At 39.5% G+C, this 18,043-nt stretch overlaps 1 protein-coding gene across 2 annotated transcripts in view; it reads right to left on the reverse strand.

Moving 5' to 3' along the window:
- Positions 1-63: 63 nt before the first annotated feature.
- Positions 64-18,043, reverse strand: part of antxr2a (ANTXR cell adhesion molecule 2a) — a 90,753-nt gene continuing 72,773 nt past the window's right edge. For both annotated transcript variants that reach the window (XM_079686822.1, XM_079686823.1), the window contains exon 17: positions 64-2,481. In XM_079686822.1, coding sequence (XP_079542948.1) covers positions 2,443-2,481 — 39 coding nt within the window. In that variant the 3' untranslated portion in view covers positions 64-2,442. The remainder of the gene's footprint in view (positions 2,482-18,043) is intronic.

Below are 18,043 nucleotides of genomic sequence, written 5' to 3' on the forward strand. Positions count from 1 at the left end.
AAAAATAATAACAGTGTAGAAACTCGTAAAAAAAGCGTTGCAAAACATAATATTTTTGTATAAACTCATACATTTGTGCACATTGTGTGCCTGGAACCTGGACTTAAAGGTGCTACGTGAATATAAAAAGGCAGTATAACAGAGAAAAACTATACAATTAAAACATCATAAAATTATGAATTACATTATTTGCAACTGAATTAATGTAGCAGAAATAGTGCATGCAACATTTTATGAAAATGAGCCAAAGATAAATCAACAATTGTAACAATCTACTTTTTCGATATGATAATAAAAGTTGGCTGAAGCGAATAAATTGTTTTGAATTAAATTCTACATTTTTTAAAACTTTTTTTCACTGAAATGCAGAAATACAATAATACTTTTTTTCTCTTAATTAAATATTAAAAAGGCACACAGAAATTCAAAAAATCTTCAACAATAGGTGGTAAAATGAATATTATGCATAGCATGATGATTGGAGGGGACACGGGGGGGGGGGGGCTTGTGACGTGTTATTAATCGTGTTGTGAGTGTTATGTAAATATCTCATTAGTTCGGGTTAATAACATTCCTGTGCTCTTGGTTGTAACATAAAAAAAGATCAGAGTGCTAAAATCTCCTCGTCCGGCGACCGTCCAGCGAGAGGCTGATGAGCTTATTAAATGTCAGCCCACAAAATTATGCAAGAGGTTAAAAGCGTTTAAGTCGGACATAAATACCAGCACACCCCGAGGAATTTGATTTGGAATTATTTATGTCCCTGCGATCGGGACGGAGAGGAAACAAAGGAATAATTAGAGTGGCGTGGAGCACGCCCTCGTGCCCGCCGAGTGTGAGACCCATTCCCCCTCAAACTTGATGGTTGTTGAACTTATTTTTAGTGTCATTTGATAAGCTTCCCTGCTTGCACAGAGACATCCCACTGACCCAGCCACTGGTCATTGTCTATACCGCTTCCCGTCAAAGCCGGCGCGCTTTGTCAGGTTTCGACTCGAATATCCATTTTTCATCTGAGGTACGGTATCCGAAGTGACTGGATCATTCGAGCCTTTTTCTTCAGCTGCTGCCCCCTTTCCTCCCCCACAGTGTTTCCGCTCACACTAACATCATTTGGGATTGGCGTCATGACAGCACGCTTGACAAATCCACAATATATATAAGTATATATATCCTGCTTTTTGGGCTGAGGGGTGGAGGGGGGGCGGAGGGGGGACATAATTTCTGGAAATGAACAATACTTATCCGTCCGTCGCATCCGTTACTTTGGGTTTGCGTTTTGGACGTGGCGCAGCGTCACCGTGGCGCAGTGTCCTCTTTTTTCCTGAGAAGAACGCAGTTATAGGTCATTCAATGTCAAAAGGCATAAAAAAGAGACAGCCAAGTCTTCACAGGCTGCTGCTTGCTGTTGCCTTTAATTATTTTAATTAAACTTTGATATTCTGGTGCCAAGGGAACTACTGGGTTGTGACGCGTCCGGGAAGCCCCTCGGAGGATTGAGGCGGTGGGCAGAGGAGGGTCCGGGCAGCTGTATCTGTATCTCTGAAGTCTTAACTGATAGGCCGGTTTATGGGCAGTGATGTGCTACGCCTTACTGAGCAGAGAGCAGACTGCACTGAAAACAGGGGCAAAAAACACCAAGCGCCATGTCAAGGTCTTCAAGGCATCAATCCCTCAAACCTAGCTGGAGATCGCCTGGTCAGGAGGCTGTCCTGCGGTCGAATAACGCTCTATTAATTTTCTTGTCCCGAGTGCATAATGAAAGGAAGGTGTCTTAACAAAACAAAAAAACGAGAAACTACAGGGCAAAGTCTTGGTGCCGTCCAATACCTTGGGGCATCCTGTCTACAATTTGTCATGCGTGTGCACTTCTCAGTGTTAAAATGACAAGATAAGCCAGTCAAAGGGCAGCCGGCGGGCAGCAGCACGCTGAAGTTGGACAGGATTTGTGATGAGACATTGCCGAAAGGAACGGACTTCTGCACTTGTGAGGCCCACTGGGATTATTCCGACTTCCACGCCAAAGGCAAACAGCCCCTTTCTCTCTGTTTTTTTTTTTTTCTTTCTTTAGATAGCTTCCGTCTGTGTCCATAAAATTAGGTTTTTCAGAGAAGGCACAATATGGTCAGAATATGTTAAGCCTTCGGTGCGCACGAAAAGCTAACCGAGTTTGAACGCTGGGGCGCCCCTTCTGCTTATTTTCATCTTAATTAAAAAAAACATTTAATCATAGAAAAAGGTAGTTTAATAACTTATTGAGTTCATATTCACATTCACCCCGTGTTTTTAAGAGCAAAAAACCAGGAGGGAAACTTTGTGCGCAGAGTAGAGCCGTGTGAGCAGATAGTGGTTTGAGCTGCAGGGTTAGAAATCTTCAAAAGACCTGAACTTCTTCTCTGTCCACAGCGATCAGCGCATGTTGGTTTCACACAGCCTTCCCCTCTACTGATGCTGCACACGGTTGAAATTCATACACCGACCCTAAAAAAAACACAAAGGGAGAGAGAAATACAAATTTAATAAAGTAATGTTATACAATAAAAAACAATATATTTTTTAAATGTGCTAATATTTCTAGTTATTTTCTTATAATCTAATTTGCCTTTCAGTGCAGTCATCATTATTTAATGACTGACTCTTTGATAACAACATTTCTGATACATAAATGAACCCGGAAAGGAAAATGTATGCAATAATGTTAAATATGCACAAAAAGACAATCTATTCATCCGAAGATTATTTTCTTTATAAACGAGAGGTCTAAAAAATGCCCGAATATATAGAAAAATGTCGAGGTGATATATATATTTCTTCACATCGATAAGGAAATATGGGAAGCATGAAACCTCCATATTTGAGTTATGGCTAAAATTAGGAAATGTTCTGGAAATGTTGAAAATATACTTTTTAGACATATTGATTATGAAAAGATAGTTACAATTATTTTAATGTCTATTTCTCGCAGCTGTAAAACACAGCACAATAATAACACATTGTACATGATTAACAAACATAAATATTGAAAACATAACGACTGGATTACGCAGATTAATTCATGACGGTATAATTTCAGGACAAATAATTTAAACCAGTATACCTAACAGCAGAAATGATGTTTTAAAAAAAATGAAATGAAGCACAACTTGTGTAAACATTTTTATACCCTTCTGAGAATACTGACAAACAATACATTTCACCTTTGTCATTGTTTACATGCTCTCACCCAATGTGTGTGTCTGTGTGTGTGTCTGTGTGTGTGTGTGTGTGTGTGTGTGTGTGTGTGTGTGTGTGTGTGTGTGTGTGTGTGTGTGTGTGTGTGTGTGTGTGTGTGTGTGTGTGTGTGTGGCTTTCTGGGCCTCTTGCTTCAGCCTGCTCACCAACAGTAGGCCGACTGGCACCAAGAGGGAGCTCTCGCACAGCTAATCTTCAGCAGCCGCAGGCCTTCAGCCTCACACACTCACAAGAACACTCACACACACAAACACACACAAACACTCACACACACACACGAGCCTGCCTCTCTGCACCCCCTCACATCAGAGTCTACATGTGCTTACTGTAACCTGGACACTGCATCCGAAAAGGGAAGCTACTTTATTTATTCCTTAATTAATCCTTGATGGGAAAAATAGCTCCTCGGATTAACTCTAGATATGGAGAGGCAGTGAGCAGCATCATATGAGACGGAGCGCAAAGGATAAGTTAAGCTAAATCACAATATACATTTTCCAGCCATATCTGTTCATGCAGATGAGCAAAGCAGGGATGGTGAATGGCTCAATGACGTGAAGAAATACTCAACAGCAGCATGTTTTCTCACAAACAAAGGGCCTTATTGACCAACTGTAAAACCACATTTCTTCTGAAACGCAGTGTTTACAAAGATTCAGACAATCTTTAATGTTTCCATTTTTTTTATAATTGAAGAACAGAGTCTACACACTTTGAAGAGCACACTTGAGTACCGTCATTTTTTTGTTAATAATTACTTTACATTTTCTTCAAGTCTACAGTTTTAAAATTGTGTAAAATGTAAGTTACACAATTATTATTATTTTTTATTATGATTACATAAATTATTATATATATTACAGTATGTTGGTCTTTTAAAATAAACACTAAAGCAACACTGAAAGAGTAATAGCATCACATGCATTTTATATCTACTACTGACGCTACTAAATATGATAACTTGCTAGCATGAACTTCCTCCAGAAGTACATCCACTTCAGAAATGTTATATATGTATATATATATATATATATATATATATATATATATAAAACAAATGTATATGTTTGAAATCAATTGCTACACCCACTCTAGACTTTTTTTGATATTCTTGACTTAATTTTTCTCACATTTATTTCCATTTCCATTTTCTGTATGGGAACTGAATGGTTGTTTACTTGTTAATGCCAATCAACTGGCTTGTGCAATTGACAAGACTATTGATTCATAATTATAAGAATGTTATTATGTTTCTCGCAAACAAATTCAAGAAAAAACTTAGGAAGGTTCGGTGGATGAGAACCAATGTCTGTTCTTATGAGGACAACTGTTTAATTAGCATCCGGAAGATTTGGTGCGAGAAGACAGACGCGCTCAAAACTCCAAAAATAAAAGCTCTATTTGGTTTTGAACTCAAGACCTTCTGGCTTTGAGTGTGACCCTTGGAGCCGCCATGCAGGTCGATGGCCATATATCTGCTAAGAGTCATCATGTTTTACTGGCCATGTAGTCGCATACCTTCATCTCTACCAGGTCTTTTGCAAGTAAGCATGAATACACTTTGTACAGAGAGTGTATCCCTTTGGCACAGTAAGTGTACAAATAAATGTATCATGGTAAACTACATAGGACAATCCAAAGGTTTATTCAGACTGAAATAAATCAGCATGGATAGGATGATTTTTACAGTATTGAAAACAAATCAAGTACAAATGTGTGTTCGCTTTACACCGACCGTCCTCTCACTGTCTTCAGTCCAAATCTCTGATAAAAAAAAGATCAAGCTGCAGCGCCATTTCATTAAGGCAGCACACCTTAAATAGACCCAAAATATGCCAATATTGGTTTACAAATTGGGAGAAAGGATGGAGAAAATGTGTGATGACCAACTAACTGAATTTAGAGTAAAATAAGAGTAAAACCCGCACATGTAAATATGTTTTCTGATTTCAGACCTGAACTCTGTAACCTGTGTGTTTTTGTACCTATTATTGCATCTCTTATGATAGTGTGGTTTACACAGTGATTAGTTAATTATGTCCAGGCAAAAGACATACTTGCTGATAATACTACTCAGGTGGTCTTTGTTATACGAACCTTAATGCACTAATTAAGATTAAGCGAAAATAAATGCTAATAAGCATGTGTCACACAATTCTGATTTCCAATTCGTGCCCCAAAAGGTGGATTGAAAAAAGCCCCTCTGAGCCAACTTGGTTTACCGAGACAATTTAGTATTGAGTCATTTGTCATTGCTCTGATAGTCAAACTCTTGAACTACATCACATAAATACATTGGCCCTTAGTAAGGTTTCATTTTCTGACTTTCTGATGGGGAGAAGTGATTTCCTTAAAGAAAATCTGTGAGTATTAGTGAACAAAAAATGTCTCAAATTTCAGTCAACGATGGACTTGTGTTGGAAAAAAAGAATGGTGTCTAAGACGTGAGCAGAAGTTTGGAACGTTTTAAATAAGAACAGAATTTGATTTAATAAATGTGCAGATCATATTTGTGCTGCACATCTATCTTTTCTGATTTAGAAAACAAAAGCACATCCTTGCACACACACACAGTGCACGTGGATGCCTTCCATTGAGGCATTATGGACACAGAGACCAGGACATTGGCTCCTGAGCTGCAGAGCGTCTGCAGGAGTCTGGTGGGGGGGCTCTTACAGTATCCGCACTACAGTCTGGCTCGGGAGCAGGAGTGTGCGCGGACCGACTGTGACGAGGGCTTTAGACAAGCTGGAGAATCTTCCATTTCTCATTATTTGGCAGGCCTGGTGGGTGTTTGATGGAGGGGTGGGGGCTTCGCTCCATCTCTGCATGGTAAGCCCCTCGACGTGTACCCTCTGCAGCTAATCTCGCACAGTCAACAAATAAGGCACATCAGATGCTGTTTTGGCCACGGCCATCAGAGCGGCTAAGTTCAGTGGATTTTACGGGTTTTACGGGACGCAGGGGGGCTCGGTGAGGGGAGAGGTGCTCTGCGCGGCAGCAGAATGGCAGGCGAAGCAGGGGGATCTGGTGCGAGGGCGAAGCAGGTGCAGCACAATACGGTCAAACCCATTCCAGCTCCCCAGTCCCCCGGATGAGCGGGGCCCGATTTGGCAGCAAGCGCCGCCTTGTAACTGGGCCATGTTGGGGGGACGGGGACCCACCTGTGCCACCCGGAGCAGCAGAACAATAGTCTGAATATGTCAGCACGAGATGTCAGTGAAATCTCGTCAGACGGACACGAGTGTGACTGCAGATAGACGGGTGGATGAGTCAAGGGGAGAGATGAAGAGGTGAAGAGACAAGAGGAGGGGTGGGGGGGGGGTCATGGAGAGGCATCCACTTCCAAATGAAGACTGTGATTAATAAGGTTCATTACAGACACTCCTCTGGCTTTCTATTGATACAAATGGATATATAAATATTGAACCTTTTGATCGGTGTACAGCCGTCATTGATATAAATAATTCCAAATTAGATAACATTTCTGAAAATCAATGCTTGAACTACTGAATGAAACTTATCAATCAATCTTTTATAATTATTTCACAAAATGTAGTAAATAATGATAAAAGGGTGCAAATTGCACTGAAATAGCAGGAATATACTGTAAAAAAAGTGTTATTTTATGAACTTGAATAATAAAAATTATACTGATTATTGTTATTACTGTATATTGATTAACATTAGTCCATTTTTTTATGGATCTCACAACGCAACAAAAGGTTACAATGCTGCCAGCCAACTCCGGATTCCTGCAGTCTTTATTCCCTTTTTTAATTCACTATTTGTAACTTAAATCAGAGCTCTAAAAGTGAAGTGGAGAGAATGTGACTTTTAGTATGTATTCAATTTTTCTTTATCTTCAACTATTATTTTATACTATTTGCCTCATTAACCATTCTGTTAAAATTAGATGACGTCTTTTTTAGAAAAGGATGTTAAAGTTGTGTATGTCAAGTTTCTGATTTCCTGAGGTTAAGGTGGGATAAGATCATTTGAGGCAACAAAGGCTGGAAGCTTTTCAAAAGCTTTAGGTTGCAACCATACAGTACATGTCTTCCAACTCACCAAAGAAATACAATGTTAACATTAGATCCATTTTTGTCACAGATGCTTCAATTCATTTTGTGCAGGTGTGGAATCTGGTGGTTTTCAGAGAAGATGTTCCGTGTGCATGGTACCTAAAGCTGTTGGTTCCACTTTAAACCTGAACAACACTAAGAAACCCCCAGATTGGGAGTCAGGATGTGAAAGTTACACTTCTCGCCTTTAAAAGGGGCCCCATTATGCTTTTGCGGGTTTTCCTTCTACTGTATTAAGCCATACTCTACCCCTCTGCCTGAAACACCTCGATTGGATTATTTTTTTAACTTATGTAACATAGTGACATCACTACGTAACACATATTACGTTTCTTCTGGCTAGTGCTCCACACAATGTACGTGATAGGCAAAGGGGCGGGACATCTCTAAGCGGTTGCCCAATCACAACAGAGCCAGCCAGCAACCAATCAGAGCAGACTGGGCTCTGGTTTCAGACAGAGGGTGAAAAGAGGTGCTGCAGCACAGGCAGTATGAGAAAAATAGAGACCGTTTGAATGTAAAAGCATGTGGACATGTCACAGAGTCACACAATACAATTTAAGAAACCTGAAAATTAGCATTATAGGGCCCTTTAATAGACATTTATCAGTTTTTCCTTTACTATTTAAAATATTGTCCAGAAATCCTCAATAATGTTTTATTTCAAAATAAATAAAACTGAAAAATTAAGTTGCCATGTGTACTTCTCAAACGAGTTTGAAAGGGGTCTCCACACAATTTTGTTGGGTGACAAATAAATGGAAATAAGCACAGCTGATGGTGTGTTAGACCCCTTCCAAATGTTTGTATTGGCTCGTCGTATTAATTGATTGTATAGTTTTGTCACATTTACAATTTTAAAGAACAAGAGAAGATGCGTGAAAGAAGGCATCCATTTAGGTTACAGAACGAATCTCCCATCTGGACTGTAGTGTGAAAACACTTGCAAGCATGAGAGTTGTAATCCAGTTGCAAGATGCTTATTTTGCAGTGATAAGCTACAGGCTTTGAAAGATTTTATTACCAGAGCAGAGACTTTTTTCCACATTAGAGCTTTGCAGCCTATACAGTATCTTAGTTAATCTAGGGTTTACTTAGTCCAACAGCAACATTCATCACATTATTCCAACACTTGTCTGTTGTTTTGTCAAATTGTTAATGAGCTGAACAGCAAATCCGTTCTGCATCATATAGTTGTATGTTTCACTGCAGGGACTACCTACAGTATGTACTGCTGCTACACTTGCATTTGAAAAGGGTTTGAGGAAAGCTTTGGTTTCAGAAATCCCAAGGAATGTTCAGGTCATAAACCACAAAGAGAATCATTGCTCCATGTTTAAGGTAATATAAGGCATATTACTTGTTGACTGTAAGCCTATCACGCACAATGTGTTGGGGCGCTATCCAATACAACTAACAGTTAAGATCATTTACCTTTAGGGCTAAATTCTGATATGGACAAAGTAAAATAAATGTACGAATAAATACGAACATATGTTGTTATTCTTTGAAAGTTATCGGTAATAGAAGGCAAAATAAAGGTTATACAAAAATGTGCCATAAAATAGCAGAAACACACCCAAAAAAACATTATATTTAATAAAGTATAGACACAAAAAAGAAAACATGGTGTTTTTTTTTTTTAAATGTACTTCTGTAGGTTGTAAAGAATGATGGTGCCACACATTGGATTTTAAGTTAATATTTTTTGATTTATTTTATTCAGGACCTAAAGTTGGACGTTTTAACTTTAAATCCAAAAGTTTTACTTTGCCAGGAAATAATTTCAACGGTCAATTCTAAATCTGGTTAAATGTTTTAACTGTTTCCTGCTGGTGCATACAAACAAAGTACAACAAATCAAAAAAGTGTGAACTGTTCTTAAAGCAATGTAACAGTCATGCTCTGTGGTGGAAGCAGCAGACTTTTACAAGTAAAAAAAACCTAAGAATTAACACCACACAGTGTCATCATCCCTCTTCAAGTCCCTGCCTGTGGAGCCTCAGCCACCAGACATGTGTTCTGTTTTACTCCGTGTCCTCTGCCACATATTGAACAAATTAAAAGTTCAAGTTGGAGGGAGAAGCACAGCTGCACGGGGACAGAGGAGAGAGCCAGGGTGTGAGCAATCCTCCCTTCCATGAGGCTGCTGGCCCTCTTCTCACAGCCCCTTACACACACACACTGCCCACACAGCGCTGCCATCTGGCCTGCTGGGAAATCAGAGCCACCTGAGACTCGGCCAAATACATGATGATCGCTGACAACTCGGGCAGTTGCACATAAGGTACATGGGAGGACAAGATTTAAAAAGAAAAAACACGACTTTCACTGTTAAGTTTAGGACACATGTTGGAAGATGCTGGATAATAAGTAATGCCTTAAGGAAAACCTTTTTCTGCCTAAAAACAGGAACGGTATATGCATCCATGTTTTATGAAACTGGCTTTGTCCAGGGAGATTGTATAGAAGTGTACGAGAAACAACAACCCAACTTCTCACTTGATTTATTACTTCAGAAACATTACAGTGATACATTTAGGTTCTCTATTTCCAGTTTTAAGTCGTCCGTCATTCAGCATGATTACAGCCCTATTCTGAGACAGAAGATAAAGCAGTGTATTCTTAAGGTCACAGCCACTGTGTTGTTTAGCGTTATATGAAAAGAAACAAAGGAAGGTTGTCCTTTTTTTCCTTAGTACATTTTGTTATAATCATAGATTACACTAGTCATATATATGCACTTACACTCACCAGCCACTTTATTAGGTACACCTTGCTAGTACCAGGTTGGAACCCCTTTTGCCTACAGAACTGCCTTAATTCTTCGTGGAATAGACTCACCAAGGTGCTTGAAACATTCCTCAGAGATTATGGTCCATTATTGACATGATGGCATCACGCAGTTGCTGCAGATTTGTTCGCTGCACATCCATGATGTGAATCTCTCGTTTTACCACATCCCCAGGGTGCTCTATTGGATTTAGTTCTGGTGACTGTGGAGGCCATTTGAGTAAAGTCAGCTCATTGGCATGTTCAAGAAACCAGTTTGAGATGATTTGAGCTTTGTGACACGGCACGTTATCCTGCTGCACGTAGCCATTAGAAGATGCTTACACCGTGGTCATAAACGGATGGACATGGTCAGCAACAATACTCAGGTAGGTTGTGTCTTTTAAACGATGCCCACGGCGGGGCCCAAAGTATGGCAAGAAAAATATCGCCCACACCATTATACACCCAACCTCAAGGCAGGATGGATTCATGCGTTCATGTTGTTTACGCCAAATTCTGACCCTACCGTCCGAATGTCGCAGCAGAGACTCATCAGACCAGGCAACATTTTTCCAATCTTCTATTGTCCAATTCTGGTGAGCCCGTGCAAATTGTAGCCTCAGTTTCCTGTTCTTAGCGGAGGAGGGGCACCGGTGTGGTCTTCTGCTGCTGTAGCCCACCTGCTTCAATGTTCAGCGTGTTGTGCGCTCAGAGATGCTCTTCTGCATACCTTGGTTGTATTGAGTGGTTATTTGAGTTACTGTTGACTTTCTATCATCTTGAACCAGTCTGGCCATTCTCCTCTGAATTCTGGCCTCAACAAGGCATTTTCGCTCAGAGAACTGCCACTCACTGGATATTTTCCTATTTTTGGACCATTCTCTGTAAGACCTATAGATGGTTGTGCAGTAACATCCTAATAGATCAGCAGTTTCTGAAATACTTAGACCAGCCCACCTGGCCCCAACAACCAGTTCAAAGTTACTTTAACCACCTTTCTTCCCTATTCTGATGCTCTGTTGGAATTCACCAGGTCGTCTTGAACATTTTTAGGCATTGAGTTGCTGCCATGTGATTGGCTGATTATATATATGAGTTATCCAGCAGTTTAACACGTGTACCTAATAAATTGGCCAGTGATTGTATATCCCTGTGAACATAAATAACGGCTAGACGTTGCTTACAAAGCTGACGAGGGGAGCAACGCTTCTCTTCAGTTCCACCATCTTGGCTAAATATGGCCACTTGTTTTCCAAAAACAAGAAGCACTAGCCAATAGGCCAAACTCAAGGCCACAAAATTATAAACTAATGGATGACATCACTGTGATTGCGTCTAATCTTATATCCAGTCTATGGTTGTTTCTGCAATAGCAAAAACTTACCATCAAACCATATGATAAAGAAATACTACCTCTGACACCATATTTACATCTCAGGCAATTTGTGGATAGTGGGAAATCAAGCTCTGATGAGTGACAGCTTGCAGTAAAAAGTTATGCTAGCAGGCAGCAGCATATTGTCGGCAGACTGTAAGAGCATTGCTGACTCCCACTTGGTGCAGACAGGACAATATTTTAGTGAGTGGAGAAGGAGAACATTTTTGTGAAGACAAAAAGGTCAGCTGCTTTGGTCCTAACCATCAAGCCAGCGTTAGCATTTTTTTGGTTTGGCCTTTTGTTGAAGTTTGCGCTGCCATTTGGAAATAATGTTTACCAAAACTTTAGCTTCTGGGTGCAGATCATCTGTAGTAATCTCTCTTCATGTATGTTTTCTATCATTATGAACTCTGATAGCTCCATTAGAGCATTAGATTGTGTTTGATTTGAAAGTGTCTGTTTTTCTTGTACAACTGTTTGTTAAATGTGACTTTTGTAAAGCATCTTTGTGAGTCTTGAAAAGCGCTATATAAATGAAATGTGTTTAAGATATGATATCTGATGAAAAATTGTTGTTCATTCTCCCTGCTTCTTGAGGTCATATTTTGTTGGTATGCCAATAGTGTCATTGGCTCCAATAGGTGCCTCTTACACTTCCTGTAAGCTACGGAATAGTAAAAGTTGAAAGTCTAAATTATAAATGCTAAAAAGTATAATCGGTCAAGTCTGTATCCCAGGTATTTGCCAGAGTAAAGGATGCATCTGTTAAAGGGTTAGCCACATGGCCAAGTCATAATGGCAGCATAAAAATGGAGATATTCAGTTGGAAAATAGGACGTTGGAAAGATGAGGCTGCTCGCTTGATTTCAAAACGGAATCGTTTACACCTTCTGATGCATGATGACCTGGTGTTTTTCAGTTTTATTTTGTTTCCTGTTGCAGCATCTGTTAACGTGTACCTGCTCAATCATGTGCCCAACCATTGTGCCCAATATTGCCAGCTGAATGGCTAAAATGACACAGCTCTCGACTCTGTATCAGCTGTCAGATGCTGCAGGGATAAGTGGTTGCTCCTGAAGCTTAAACATGGACGCCGCGGTACAGTAGGTGCAGCTGTTTCCTGCCGGGGCCTCCTGCTTACTTCCACCCCCTTCCCCCCGCCTCACCCTCTTGTTGTTTTTTTTCAGAGTAAGTGCACATCATTGGCAGCTAAAAGCTCTGGGCACCGTCCCTCTGGTTGTTCCAGAGAAATGCCAATCGTTTTGGCGTCGACAGGGCCCTCACAGACGGCGCAGGAAGGCACAGATGGCACTAATGGACGAGCAGAATCCAACCGAGGGACCGGGACAGAGCCACACCGGAGCGCCGTCCAAATAACTGTAGTGTGAATGTACTGTATGGCCAACGCGCCGCTCTGCTCTAGCGGGGACGATGCCACGGCAATGCGGCATAAAGAATTTAAAATGATAAAATAATCATAAGAGAGGGAGATCGTGGGAGGATCGGCGTGGAGCGCTGCCAGGAAGATCAGACAGAGGAGGGATTGTTCTCAGGATGATATGTGCCGAAATGAGTTAGACAGACGTCGTCTAAGTCAACCATCTCCAGCCAGACAACTGGGTTTACAGCTAAAGGACGGACTGAAGCACTGTCTATTAAAGAAGATCCAGTTCATAGGCCGCACCTTCTCCTGATACAATGGTACTTTTGTTCTCACCTGTGATGGGACTTACATCAAAAAAATATTTACCATACGATGCCCGAATGCCGCAGAATTTAACATTTGTTTTGCAAAGCATTCACAAAAAAATCCCTGTCAACCACTTGCTTCTTAAGCTAGTAGTGCTAAGCAGATGCTTGTAGGAAGAACTAGTCACAGCTTTTAATGGTGCAAACAGGCTACTGAAAGCCAGTTTGGAGCACCATGTTCTTTGGATAAAAGTTGAAATACTTCTAAAAGGTCACGATAACTTAAGTTTGGGCCATTTTCAGCCGTCTGCGTTGTTTCTAAAAATTAGAGCGGCTTTCAGAGGTGAGAGGAAAAGCAGATAGGTGGGCAGACTGGAAGAAATTATGGCATTACATTATTTTGCAATCTAGCAAAATATAGATAACAGTTTCTCAGGTGCTAGTTGGCAAAGAAAATACAGTAAAAAGCATTAAAACCTTAAATGATGACACAAGTAAGATACTAACTTATAGAACACTTTGTATAAAAACATGCAAACTGCAGTAGTACCCAAATTCCACAAAAGAAAAAAGGAAAGAAAAAGAAGCCAGTTGTACAGTGGACACACAGCTGCTCAGTGTCCCAGAAGCTCAGATCTGTAGTACAACATGCTCAGACAACATGTGCAAGCCTTCCGAACAAGGATTCCAAACATAAACTGAAAATAAAGAGGGGGCCATTTGTTAATTTTTCTTCTGGTTGCCACAGTGTATCAGCGTCGACAGAGGGCCAGTGGGCTCATCTGTACTTTTAAATTACGTGTCATCGCCACAACCGTCCTCCCAGAGCAGCCAGGAGAGACGCCACAAACACTCAGAACTGCACTTAAAACATAAGCTCACACCATGTCTCCAGGCAACAACCACATCAACTAAACAGCTCTTATTTTTTGCTTTAAATAAAGTATGTTTAACATTGGCCCTTCTGATACAACACTGTTTTGGTCAACAGAATGAACTTGCTGAAACCTAAGGGTTTTTAGATACATGCATACCAACAGCAATGATGAAAAATACATTAATTAGGAAAAAATGTGTTATGGTATTTAGGACATCTAGCATTTTCTTCTTCTCTATATTTTTTCAAGATATGATATTAATATGACTTTGCTGGGAATTATTTATTTAACCCCTGCGGATAATAAAGAGACTATTATAAGCCAGCAGCCTACACAAACCAAAGAAGGCGATAGGATTACCTCACTTGCTGAATAATAGTGTCAAAACCGGTAAGAAAAAGTATATATTTCCACCTGCATTCTGCAATTATGTTCTGTAATTTTAGAATTTCCCCATCACCCCAGTGGACTGCCTCACAGGCGAAGCATTGACTAGTTAAATATATAGTAATCAATATATATTTTAAAGTCTTCATGGAGATAAAAACAGCATTTATTGTCTGAGAAATTGAAAAAATATACAGTCCAGCCCCCACTTTAAGGAAAACGTTGGTCTTTGGACAAAAGTAGTCGATCACCTGTTCCAGGTAGCAAAAAGAAAAAAGATATATATTTACAGATATAAGTGGCAGAGAATGGAGGAAGAAAATTGTTGTTGCTTATGTGTACTAAACGTTTTCTAAAACTATAATTTCTTATATACTTTCTATATTAGACAATGATCACCTGATAAGAGTCGAAAAAACATTTCTCTGCAGAACGTATCAAGTCGCACTAAGGCCTCTGAGCGTGATAAAAGAAGTTACAATGTGTAGATGGTGATTATAACAGAAAGATAGTCATTTGTCTTTCCTCATTGCTGCAGTAGATATTATATTCAGAAATAAAACATGTGCATATATGTAAATATTTGTATAAAAGCAAGCAAGTACAGAGTTGTTGGTGAATTCGATTTTGAATGATATGATGATGTTCGCCTTCATGATTAGATATAAAACGTGTGTTAGGCTATTCAAGGTTATACATTGATTCTAACTTCTCAATAAAGCTCTTGATAAAGTCTGAAGACTGGACACTACAATTGATCTTTTTAAGTTCCAGTCAAGTTTCAGATGTGTCAAGGAGACCAACATATTTTAAATATCATTACAAATCTGTATACATGGATGCTGCACTGGTTTCCACTCATGCATTGTTTGAGTAAATGTTACTAAATCACTTTCACTGTGTGGCTTGTTATTACTGTACACCACTTCTAATAGAGGACAGAAGCCTTTAACATTAACCATTCAAAAAATAAACTGTTTTTCTTTCCAAAATTAAATATGGTAGATATCCACTTGGTCTAACTTCGTTGCCTTAAATTAATCTGTCAACATAAAAGTCATTAGCGTTAATATGCTTTACTTGGACGCAAGTCCTGTTTTTGTGAGAGTGAGCAGATATATTATCAAGTGCTGAAGATCTTATTTTGGAATGAAGATCTTTGATTGGCCTACATTTTTTTGAGTGTCCCTTCGATCAGTGTATGTGGGAGTGGGTGTGTTCTCTGCATGGTTCCCCCTCTCTCCCCCCCCCCACCAGCGGCATGCTGGACGGGGTCACATGTGATCTGCTCTTAGCAGAGATGCAGGCCATGCGACAGGCAGGGCCAGTAATTAGAGTGAGCTGTCAAGACGGGGCGGTGTGTTTGTGTGTGTGTGTGTGTGTTGTGCACGTGCCAGGGAGGCTCCCCTCCTACAGGGTGGCACATATTAAATTCCCTGATGAGACTAATGCAGGAGGATATGGGTTTGGCGTGGTGCCTGGTTCGAGAGGTGAAAGTGAAGGCTGGTCTTGGGCGACCCTGACCTTAAATGAATCTCGAGCAATACTTAAAAAAAGCTTTATTTGTAATTTTGTATTCCTTCAATGTAAAAACGGGTTTTAATTGTTCAACTGGATTTGATTTGCAATGAATATTTATATATTTGCCAAGCGATTTCCAAAATCCCCCAAACATTTCATATTTGTATCATTACCGAATCATTGATCCTTCAGACATAATTGGTGCGAGAGAGATCACACACATCCTGGTTTCTCTTTTAAGAGATAATCAACAAATTAAAGACGCAGATTTGCTGCTAATGACATGCCCACGCATACTGCCAAAAACGTGCAACGCTCCCTTTCAGTTGACATGATTAACTTCACATACAAAAAAGGTAAAACAAAAGACTTGATGGGTAATTGTGTCTAATCAAAGAAACAAAGGAGATAATTGCATCGCGGGTTGATGAATGAGTTATAAGTTTCTCTGACAATTTTCCTTTATCTAACGTTGCCAGTACATGAACATCTGTAGCTGCCTTATTAGCGTCCTGACTGACACAAAAGTTACTTCTGAAACACATCAAGTTATTTTTAAATAGATTAATCAATTATGGGGAGTACTTGTTTTATATTTATATTATTTTTGTTTTTTGTAATCATATTAAACCGTATTGTTTATTATGGTTTTATCAACTAATATCTCGATTTAATATTTTGGTAGCATTGTTAATATTAAGAATTAGGGATCAATTCATAAAACCGAACACACCAATGTAAATACTTAACTCCATACATTTGACAGATACTAGATGATTTCAGCATTATGAATATTAACTCTGTTGTTGTTATGCTGTATATTCACAAGATATTTTGCTTATTTAGCAGAGATCCAACTTGATTTACACTTCTGGGTCTATAATTCACAACCAAAATCTGTCTTCATGTTCAAAGTTAAATCTGATTTTACAGCAAAAACTCCAGCTTTAAATCTCAGCGGGAGAAAAGTTGTTATTTACGAGGCTGTAAACTAACAGGGTGGAAATACGAGCGAGCGACGGCGGCCCGCTAGGCCGGGTGGAAAGGCTCGGTGATAAAGCATCTTGTTAGCTCTACTGAGGAAAATATGCTTATCAAGCCGCATGTTAATACAAGCAGTAAATAATGTGATCATCGGCCAGCGATGCTGGAAATATAACAGCGTGAAGGAGCCTGAAGCAACGCTGACAACAGGGAGGTGTTGTGTGTGTGTGTTTTAAATAAACTGTGAGAACTGGGTTAATGTGACCTGAGCAGTGAAGACAAGAGCCCTAACACACACTGGGTGGACCCACAACTAGCATTTTACCAACAAACATATATCTTCAATTTAACATGATAAATCAATGCACAACACAAACTAAAGATTCATTGTTAAGCCTTACTGGATGGCGGATGCTGCACTACGTTTAGTGCTGTTTGAGCAAAAAGGAATACACTGAAACCAAAATGCAAATTGAATTGTGTTTAAGCCATTTGTGAACATGATTCAAGTGTACATTTGTCTTTTTTATGTTTTATCTTAGTACAGCTTACATTGATAAATAAATATTTATGCCTCATCATTGCGAACCTAATATGACTACAAAAGCATAACACATAAGCATGGATGTAGAGCAGAGCAATTTAGCAAAATGATATCAATAATGTCAAATCGGACTTAATTGTTTTCCTGGTTTTATTACTCAACCCAAAAATATTATTTTCAATATTAATATCGAGTTGGACACTAGAAGCAGTATCAAAACTACTTTTGATACTGACAACTTGTATCTTTTTGTAGACCAAATTAATGGATATTAAAAGCCATTGGATTTGAAGTAGAATTCAAGGTGGAAAGACTTCAAACCCATCCTAAGGTAACAAAAACATTGATGCACCAATTACTAATTAGTTGTCACGGCTAAGATGTTATTATTAACTCTGTACCCACTTCCTCTCTTTCATCACCAGGAAGGCTTCTATAGGATGTCCATTATCCCCACACACTAACCTCCAATCTTCTCAGTTTATGTGCTCACTGCTTGCAAGTTAAGAGAAGGCCCCCTTTACATGTTCCTAAACTGCATTTGGAGTGTAAGAACATAACTCTAGTTTTA

This window comes from Notothenia rossii (genome assembly GCF_949606895.1).
Source record: "Notothenia rossii genome assembly, chromosome: 6".
NCBI classification, from domain to species: Eukaryota; Metazoa; Chordata; class Actinopteri; order Perciformes; family Nototheniidae; genus Notothenia; species Notothenia rossii.